Here is a 10,520-nt window from a genome sequence, read left to right as displayed (position 1 = left end):
TATATCTGGTTATTTTGTGTACTGATACTATGACATTCTGGGGAAACATACAGCAGTGTGTGTACACACTCCTTATACAAGAGCAAATTCTGGGTTAATCATTACCCTAGGATGGAGAACAAGAGTCCCTTTCTTGTGCTCAGAGCTCATTGTTCCCAGAAACACACTTTCTATTTGTTATGTGCCCTGCCCGTTTATTTTTTTTCCCATGTACTGCCAATCTGACAGTCATAGATTGCTAGATTGCTTTTAGCTCTATCCTGTGATTACACAAGTTTCCACTTCCCCCGTTAATCCATGTGATAGCTTCTGGTCACATGCTGTCCTACCTCCTTCAATTCTTAGATTATAGGAAGTTGACTCCCCAGTGTTCAAAAGAATTATGCATGAGAGGAGACAAATTACAAAACTGTCAGGATCCATATGGTTGTGACCAGGTGTATTAGTGAACACCTGTCATTAATCAGGGTAATTTGTAGAGTTTTAAAGTTATTTTTTCTCTTTGACCAGAAGGACAGAGCTGGATGCCCGTATAATAATCTTTGGCACAGATGGGCTGTCTGTTGGCATCGGTGATAGTGGGTAATCACAACGCTGAGGCTGATGATCAACAGTTTGTTTCATCACAGATCAGAAAGCCTTTGAATGGACAGATTCAGTTCACCCTAAATAAAAAAAGGTTTTCCTGCTTACTTCTGTCAAATATTGATAGACACAAGAAGAACTGAGTTTTGAGGGAAACAGCCTCTAAAGTCCATCTGGAGAAGTTGTGAAGTTATTGTCTCACAGTGGAGTCAAGCTTCATATACAAGTTTGCACAGTCAAATAGTTTCAACACATTTACTCATATCTCAATTTCTGCATAATCTGTGCTAATATACAACAAATCAATTCCAAAACATATTACCACAATAATTATGTACATGTTGAGTTCCAAGTAGCCACAATCATTCACAACTGATACAAATTCAGCCCTTTAAACCTTCGTGAATTTGGTACACTTAATGTGACTGAGTGTGTTAAGGTTTATTAAATATATAATTAAGTTCTTGTCAAAATACAAAAACATTACACACTAGATTTATCGTACCAAACTCCTTCGAATGTTTTAGTTTGGAATTCTTTTAACAGAACATGACCACCCAACAGAGGCTTTGCACAGCACGTGAATCAACTCTGAGATCATCTGTGGTTATAGTATTTACCTGAACTGTAAAAAACAAATGCAAAACGCCAAACAAAGCGTGTCAAAGATTTAAACACCAGCAAAAACTGGAATGTGAAGCCTTGACTATTTTTACTTTGTCTCTCATTTCATCCATCCAACAAATTAAGACACTCGTTCAGTCTGTCAAGGTACACAAAACAAAAGTCCCTGCTTAGAAACTTACAGGAGAGGATTTTTTTGTCAACGGCAACACAGAAGACAAAAGCAAGTAAATAATTTACTCGTGGACAAATGGTGTGCTGCTGAAAACCTAAGATCTAGATCCAAATGTTCAGTATAACTGAAAATATTTCTAAAAACATAAATGTTTATTACTCGGCTGTTCTAGCCATCTATCAAAACTGAGTCCCGTCAAAAAGGGAAAAAATGCATAATTTCATTTAACTGTACATGTACAGCTGACATATTGTGACTTCATCCGGCAACTTACAGCGGGCCCCCTTTGAAGACGCCGACAATATCGCCTATCCGAGACACACGATGACATTTTCTGAATGTGCAAATAGCTGAGCTGATACTATCTGCCGGGTTTAACAGCAATAATTTAATTAGGTGGGCTCTGCTGGTCTCCACAGGAGTTCACCATCCCAAAAGGTGCACTGGATGTACTGAAGGAGCTCATATGTCCACATCATCTGAGTCTGAGCTGCTCGATGACTGCGATTCCTCCTGAGACTCTCCCCATACAAACCTATAGTTGTTCTCCAACTCCTGCTGCCTCTTTTGCTCTTTGTAAACTTCTTCAGTGCCTCCAGTCTGATGGATAAAAATAAAGGAAGTTTGTTACCCCAAAGATCAAATGTTATTTGACACTGTAGCCTCGCAGCCCATTCACTTGGAAAAGGCTCAGAACTGATCTGCAAAAAAGCAGTGGATGCAACAGACTTAGCTAAACATTTACACAGGCCACACGTGCTGTATTTGAAACAAAAATTAAGGATTTACTCAGTTAAGCCCATAATTGTGGAAACACTTGTACAAGTATTATAGCGGTGAGGTGTGGACGTCAGCCACAAAGATCCTAACGCACCTAATGACATAACTACTAGATAATACTAAAAACAACAGTTACACCCGCCACAGACGCACTGTGTTTTGTAGCTCATGCTCAGACCCTGTATGAACATGTATCGTAAGTCACCTGATCATGTGGACAGCTCTAAGTATATCACTTCACCAAGGCATTAGAATGCATCTCCACTTCCTACACCACTTACGATCAAGTAACCTCCTTGAGTTGCAAATAAACATATAGGCTTAGTTATTATTCATGTTATAATGTCACAAAACATCCTCATTATGCATAAGCATACACAACTCCCTCTCTTTGAGGTGCTCAATCATATGGGTTCCACTCTTGTATGTAGGCTGCAAGTCTGTTAAGAAGCAAGCTAGCAACCTTTATTTATATAGCACCTTACGACAACCAGAATTGACCACAGTGCTTTACAACATTAAAACAAATTAATATGTTTATATTTATATATTGTTATAGACATTAATTAATAAATCTGTAATCAATATGTATTTGCAGTGTGATGTGATTCTTCACGTGCCTGTGAAACTCTGAATGAATGTAGTAGAGTGATAGTAATAGAGTGGTAGTAGAGTAATGGAGTGATCCGATCTCACTGTGCCTTTAACACCAGGTGCACTCAACAACTGTCCTCGAGGTGTCCACTTGTGATTGGATCTAAGATGCATGTAAATACTAAGCTTGAACAGAGCATTGTTTTACAATTATCTGCAGACAAACGTATACTGCCTGTGTGTTTGTGGGTGCAACTGAGACATGCAAGACCATTAAACGTGTGTATGTCTGCTCAAATTACCAGGAGATTTATGAGTAGCTCCCTGAAGGACTTTGTATCCTCTTCAGTCAGCCACTGATCACCTGCCTCCTCTGCATTCTTTCGAGTCAAGATTTTCACCTCAATTTTACCTAAAAGAATGGGGAAGACAAAAGAGGAAATAGGACCTTCCAATGAAATATATCTACACCCAAGTGGCTCAAGAGTAAAATAATATGTTGTGTTAATAAGAAGGATGAAGAATGGTTCAAACAGGACAGTGGATGAAAAAGAAAAAAGATGGTTGACCTCTCATTTCCTCATGTCTTTAGGACAATCTTCCTGCTGTCAAAGGACTTTTTTTTCTATCATGACCTGACAGGTACTTTCCAAGAAGATGATGGGAGAAAAAAAGCACTGTATGCTTAAGATATCAGATGGAAGAGAGAAAAGGCCGTGAGTGTTTCGGGCACTCCTCCTTCATACCTTCGGCCTTCAGTCCTGCCTTCTCTAGCTGTTCTTTAACCACGTCCTTTATGTGCTGCCACTGGGGGTCTCCTTCGCCCATCTCCTGAACTTTGACCTCCCCATCAGGGCTGCTGCCCGTCTTATATTTAGTAATTTTGATCTTAACATGGTCGTCAGCTGCTTGGTCTGGGGTGATGAGACAAAAGAGGGACAAACAGTATCACAGTACACCTCAAAACCCGCCAGCAGGTTCACAGAATGGAGGTGGAAAGAGCCAGAAATATGTCACCCAAAACATTACATTTTACAGATTTGATTACTAAATTTAGAGTAATGAAAATAAAGTCCCCCACAGTCACATCAATGGCAGCAGAGCAAAGACCACTAACTGACCAAATAAATAAATGTGGTAACTGGTAATCTGTTAACTAATTTGTATAACTAAGACAGAATTCTACGATACATATGGATGAAACATGATGACGACTGAGTTGGACACAGAATGTGTTGACATGAGGATGACTGAGGAGGGACAGGCTACATGGTTACCTGGCTGCTTCGGCGCCAGGCTTGGGCTGCCCCTGGTTGGGTCGCTGGCTGTTTGGCCTCCTGATGCCTGCTGCTCTGGGTCCTGCACATCCTTCTCCTCCAGATGATCAAGTAGCTTATCCAGTGTTGTCTCCAGTGTCTGCGTGGCCTGAGTACGATCGAACTCTCCTTTCAGACCCTCAGTCTCTAATTCCTGCTGCGCCTACAACACAGGGAGAACCCAGTCACGTGTAAATAATGCATTTATATCTGTCTAACTGGGTTGGATCTGTCTAAAAACATTTTTAGAGGTATGAAACCTGCGTATGTCTACCTCATTTATAATGTTGTCAAACTCTTTCTGCATTTCCTCCTTGATCTCTTCAATCTTACTGGATGGCACAGAGAGGTCAGCCATCTCATCCTCAAACTCCTGCAGCAGGCGTTCATCTTCATCTCTATCCTCCTCTTCACTTAATTTTTCCGTTACCCTGCTCACTGTTGGCTTCTCTCCTTCACTATTTGCTTGGTTTTGTGCTTTCTAAAAGACAGAATGACTGAATTAATAAGTCATCAAAGAAAACCTAAATAAATTTGCTTTTATACTGATCTTTGCAAGTAATGACCTTCCTGTTGCTCTCCTTCAGGTGCTGTACAAATTTCATCAGGTCTGCTGGGTCAGTGATGATTTTAAAGTTGAATTTTTCTACTAAAAAGCAAACAAAAAAAAATAACAAAATGCATAATCAATAACCACAAAACTTCTCTGGGCTAATAGTTGTTCAGTTTGTATAGGTGATAAATGCACAGAGAAGAGGATCTAGTAATAGTAGTAATAATTTTTGTCATGTAATAAGTGCTGATCGGAATGTTCATAGGTGAAGTTGATCATAGCAGTACCTTCATCACCATCATCTATTACTTCATTGTCTGTTTGACCATCGGCTTCCTGAGAGGGGAATAAAATGTGATTAGAGTTGTGAAATGAAAGCATTAACATACACCCTCTAGTGGCCAACTGGGGTCACAATGCTGTACTGTGTGTGTAAATAGCAGAATATATCCATTGATATACTGACAATATTTAGCAATAAAACCAGTGCCAATGTTAAAGAAATGATCAGAAGGCACACGGTGAGTGTTTTACCTGATCCTCCTGGTGAGTAGCAGGTGTCTTGGAATTCCCTGGTTTTGTGACTCCTTCCCAGAAGTCAGAGTCTTCTGCCTCTTCTAACTCTCCATCTTCAGATATTTTAGCCATACCTGCATCAAAACAGAAACATTTTCATGCCACACAAAAAAAGCTTTGTAGTATTAATTAATACACCTGACATGTAGGACATAAAAACGTATTTTCTACATTAATGTTTGAAAATGCACCTTTTCTTTCTGACTGGTCTGGGTCATTGCTGGGAGCAGCTGAAGTCTCCTCTGCTGTCACTTCCACTGCTTTATCTTCCTCTTCATTACCAGCTAACATCTCATCAAGGCTCTTTAGCTCCTCTGAGATCTGCTCCACTTTACGCTTTGTGTCCGCTGGGAACAGCCAGAGGAGGATTTGAAGAGAGAGTGGGACACAAGACAAAGAAATACTACGTCACACATTTCTTATTTGCTTTAAAATTACACACAAAAGGAAATCAAAATATCTGATTTTGAATATGGTACCATGCATTTTATATACAGTATATACATTACCACTAAATAATAATAAATATTATCCAAAATGTTTCCATTTCTATTTTTACCACCTTTAGCTTCTTATACCACAAACATGGTTTTAAATATTACATAATATTACATATCAGAGACTCTTTCAACAGAAATAATGTTAGGGGGCTTCAAGCACTTTAAAATACAGCATCACTGTGACCTTCACTTTTTTTGTTCACTCACAGACTTGAGCCTTGACGTAATCCATGTACTGCTGCGCACTGAGGGCTGGCTGGCACACGATGCCCTGTGGCTTGGCAGTGGATGGTGGTCGCAAGAAAGGATGCTGGCAGGTGCGACTCGTGTGAATCGTCAGCACGTAGCGGCATGACTGAGGCTCATCTACACGGGCAATGTAGTCACCTGAGCCTTCTTCACATATGAACTATAAAAAAACAGAAAACTTGTATATAGTGTGTGTGTGTGTGTGTATAAAATGGCCAAAAGCCAGATACTTTGGGGCCATCTTGCACACAGATGTTTCCTGATGCTCCTATCAGGAGGACAGACGGCTACAACAAAACTTTACTTTGAAGCCAGCCTGAAAAAGCAGAATGCAAGACTTTTACATTGAGAAGATTTTGAATAATCTATCTTTCTGTCTTTTTCAAATCTGTGTCTGAAAGGGTCTGAGAGATGTAAATTTAGTTCACAAAGATCTCCTTAATCATCTCTAGGGACATGCAAATCTCAGTGACTCTATAGACTTCAGATACTGCAAACACGGTAGCTGCACATGCACAGGAAAACACTGCCTGTACTAAAGAGAGGTTGTAGACCTTTTCTATCTAAACCTTTAAAATTTATCATTAAAAAGAGACGATGCACATCAATCTGCTTCTGCAAAACTTTCTAGAAATCCTGTTACACCTTGTGCTGAATCTGCTTTCTCCAAAACTTAAAAGTCACAAACAATTAAGAATCAAGTATGAAACCGAATGAACTCACTGAATGAGTCAGATATCAATGCATCTAGAGAGATGTATTACTGTTCTGTTGCATGTAGTGTGTTGAAGTTTGAAGACACAAAACAAGCAAAGCCACTCAAGGACAGAAATGTTCCAATGTCTTACCCGAACTTCAGTCTCTCTGGGACTACCATTTAAGTCACACTTGGAGCCGTTTACGTATGTCTGAGTGTGGTATCGCTTCAGCTTGTGCTGTTTGGAGGCCTGACAGACAAACAGGAAAGATATTTTAAGTGAACTGATTTGTAATATTCTTGCACATGATGATAATGTCTGTCAGCTGATAAATCACCCAAAAACAGCAACAGGTGCATACGTCTGCTGTGAAATACTTAATATCTTAGACCATAATACATGTACATTTCCATGTGTAGCTGTCACGCTGCTTTTGGTTTCTGTGACAGCTCTCTACACCTCAGCAAATTATGTGTGTTTTTAGAAGTGACACCATAATTTTGTTAAATCAAAATCAAATTTTGAGATTTTGGAAAACAGTCATAATTTTCAGTCAGAAGCAATATTTTTAATGTATGCTAGAATCCCAAAGAAAACAAACCCACGATATGGGAGGAACTTTACCTTTGCCGTTTCATTGCTCCAATCAAATTCAGACTCATAATAACCCAGGAAGAGAATGTCCCCTTTAATTTCTGTGTCTGTTGGAAATAGCAGTTCAACAGTTAAACACAGCTAAAACAATGGTCATGGAAAACATGCTGTGGATTAAAACAAAGAGGTGACCTCTAACCTTCAAGGTGATACTGTCTGATGTGCTGACCATGACAGAACTCATATGTCCACCAGTCTTTTGTCTGCAGGAAGAACAGACAGGAAACATTTCATATTAAAACTGTAGACATCTTTTGCATTGTTTTGGAGCACACGCACTAAAGAATTAATCTTATTAAGTCATCATTAGGTCACAATCATTAACAGTATCGATCCCCAATGGACTGAGTTTTTTTGCCCAATAGGGAATGCAAGCCACTTCAGTTCCACTCTCATTTTACCTCTTTGCCTGTATTTGGTTTAACTGGGTGTTTAGGTGGACCTAGACACTACCAATATGGCAACATGTAATTGTTAGAAAACATTAACATTACAGAAGGTTTGTTCATCTAAGACACCTGATAAACAAGGACTCATACAGCATTCATTAGTTGCCATTACTCCAATTTATGTTTTGTGTTTTTAAACAAAGAGAGACAGGCATCTTATGAGGCAAAGGGAAGCCATTCATATCATGTCACCACCATCACCGGATTTACACCAGATGAGCAATATAAGCATAGCGGCAGCCGCTGTTGATATGCTTCCATTTTAGTCAATGAGAGTATTTACACCAGCCGCATAAGCAGCGCGTTTCAGAAGCGTCCCAGAATCGTAGCTCCGCGAGAGACACACACCAGTTTCATTTTTGAGCTGGTGACGCATCAATTTACCAACCACATCGAGTAGACAGGAGGTCAGGCACCAGAACACCAGAAAGTTTCCGGTAGATTTTCAAAATAAAACAAACTCTCGCTGATTTAGCATCATAGTCGTATAAGTAGAGGAACAGCATTTTATATGATATAACATGCTTTTTATTTGGAAAATATCAGAAAGAAAAACGCAGGGAGAGAAGCAGTAACTGTTTTTTTAGAGTGGAGGGTGAGAAGCTGCCCTGTGTGTATTGATGGAGTAAATGGAGTTTTAAGTAATGTGCTCTGTAACCCAGCCTGATACATATAGAGAGGACATTAAACATCAGGTAAACAGGCAGATAACTATGTGATTTTGTGAATCTCACAGGACCTTGTAACATATGCATGAATACACTACGCTTCTGAAACACGTCTGGTGGGGACTGATGCTGCAGTTGCAGTAGTTGTTTCACAGCTGGTGTAAATCCGGGGTAACAATAACCCGATGCACCAGATGGTTTTCCACACAATGTTACATAAGTAAAACTGAATACTATACTGTCTTGTTGTCACACCTAAAATAGGTCATTTTCTCCAGTAGCACCATTGTTGTTTGACCACATTCACATAACATGAAGCCTGGCAAGATACAGTGTCACATAATCTGTGAAATCTTGCAAGAATCCAGCTGCTAAGCAAAATAAAGGGGATGAGGAACATTTCTAAGGGAAGAAATGTTGATATTATCAGTGTGTTTGGGTTACATACCCTCTATGCTCAAGCAGGAGAAGGCTGTTTGTAAGCACAGTGACAAAGCACTCGTGGTGAAGCAACACTGCTGTAGCAACTCACAGCTGAAACAGGCGTCTTCACTGTACCGTACTTAATTTTGCTTGGCTCCACTTGTGTATATGAAGTGTTATATTTAACCATTTTATGATGGATTTTACTTTTCAAACTGAAACATTTGTGTAAAACACAAATATTATATGACCTTTGTCCACATGCTGACAGTCTTATTCATACAAATAACCTTGTGCCAGGGACACTGTCACCTGTAGTCAGCTTATCTGTTGTTTGCAGTGACTCTTTTTTGTTTACTGTGTTTGGTCTGAATCTGTATTCAGTTATTAAGTTGAAAGTTCCACAACAACAACCAAACCCTTTTCACATACAACATACACATCATCAAATACAGAAACGTAGAATCTGATTGCAGTTCTTTGTCTTTCTCATGTGTTGCATGTTTTAGAAATATATTGCAACAACTGGTGTCAGTGTGATGCGGTTAGCATTAACTACAGCTTCTGACTATTGGATTAGGCAGATAAGCAGATGAGGACCAACCTTCACTAGACAGGGTGCATTGTTCATAGACCTGAGCAGGTCTGGGATGTCTGGACCAGTGTATCCCTGTGAGTCAGGTTCAGAAGCAGGGTCCTGATGAAACCGGACAGCCTGGGCTGGAAGTCGACATTCATACAGCTGCTTGTACTTATTGGACACTGTCATTACCTCTTCTGTCTTAGCCTAAAAACAGGAAAACATCCATGAAAACTGGTTCAGCTTTACAGGCGTAATGTTACGTATTAACATGTAATGTGGAGGTTTTGATGTGCATACATGGTCTGTAGCAGACAGAAACTACTAAGATGCAACTGCTGAATTGAGGAAGATGGCATGTTGTGACAGCTGTCAAAACACGCTGCGTATGACAGAAGAATTTCAACACTAACGTGTCTTTATAAAACTTGACACAGTATACCAAGATAGCTTTCTAAACTTTCTAGGAGTCGCGTTAGTCTTTGCGTTAGTAGCAACACTTGCAGAAAAAATTTAACGTCAGCAAACAGTAGACTACATTTTTGCTAACAAGCTAACTGTTAGCACCAATTAACAGCCTCACTCACCTGCCCCATGATGACGGGGTCTGGTAGAATCTGAATCCCATACTTCATCTCATTTAACTCCTCCAAATTTAGGAAGGCTGGGACACAAATGGGGCATATCAGCAAGAAAACGTACAATCTCTTTAGCCATCGCGCCAAGGCAGCAGCCATCATTGACTCTCTCCTCATCCTCCCATTTGTCTATGACTGCAACAAAACACAGAACGCCTGACATGGTGGCAGCTGATTGGTAGAGAGGAGGAACGCTGCTCGCTCATTGGCTACATTTTGTGCATGTCAACGGAGCGACCTGGGTGTGTTGGTTTACTTCACCGACACAGATTGAATGAACGGAGTCTTTAAAAACAAAGTGCAACGTTTGTATCGCGATCAAACTCACGCTTTGGTATTGAAAACAGGCGACTGCGCGATAAGGCGTGTCACACACAAATTTAGTCAAATTAGGATCTCGTGGACCACGTATATGTTTATGTTTTATAATATCAAAACACATGCTGCCCAGTAAACAT

The 10,520-nt window shown here is 40.0% G+C and overlaps 1 protein-coding gene across 1 annotated transcript; it reads right to left on the bottom strand.

The window, feature by feature from the left end:
• Positions 1–826: 826 nt before the first annotated feature.
• On the bottom strand, positions 827–10,191 carry os9 (OS9 endoplasmic reticulum lectin). The gene is made up of 15 exons (XM_028404920.1): positions 10,012–10,191; positions 9,449–9,631; positions 7,444–7,507; positions 7,275–7,351; positions 6,801–6,899; positions 5,911–6,112; positions 5,395–5,550; positions 5,162–5,277; positions 4,915–4,963; positions 4,641–4,723; positions 4,349–4,555; positions 4,036–4,237; positions 3,505–3,672; positions 3,061–3,170; positions 827–1,984 (listed from the first exon to the last, which is right to left on the bottom strand). Exons 1-15 carry the CDS (start codon positions 10,177–10,179, stop codon positions 1,847–1,849), a joined length of 2,022 nt encoding a protein of 673 aa, XP_028260721.1. The 5' UTR covers positions 10,180–10,191; the 3' UTR covers positions 827–1,846.
• Between the last annotated feature and the right edge of the window lie 329 nt (positions 10,192–10,520).

The sequence above is a fragment of the Parambassis ranga genome, chromosome 5 (genome assembly GCF_900634625.1).
Source record: "Parambassis ranga chromosome 5, fParRan2.1, whole genome shotgun sequence".
Lineage (NCBI taxonomy): Eukaryota > Metazoa > Chordata > Actinopteri > Ambassidae > Parambassis > Parambassis ranga.
Note: the sequence above shows the minus strand (reverse complement) of the source record. Positions and strands in the feature narration are given on the sequence as shown.

Bases quoted from the DNA above. Each gene is read 5' to 3' on its own strand.
- os9 (XM_028404920.1), bottom strand. From the start codon at position 10,179: ATGAGGAGAGAGTCAATGATGGCTGCTGCCTTGGCGCGATGGCTAAAG. The intron at 9,632-10,011 runs GTGAGTGAGGCT...TCCTGTTTTTAG, and splicing joins ACCCCGTCATCATGGGGCAG to GCTAAGACAGAAGAGGTAAT. The intron at 3,171-3,504 runs GTATGAAGGAGG...CCATTCTTTTAG, and splicing joins GGCAGGACTGAAGGCCGAAG to GTAAAATTGAGGTGAAAATC.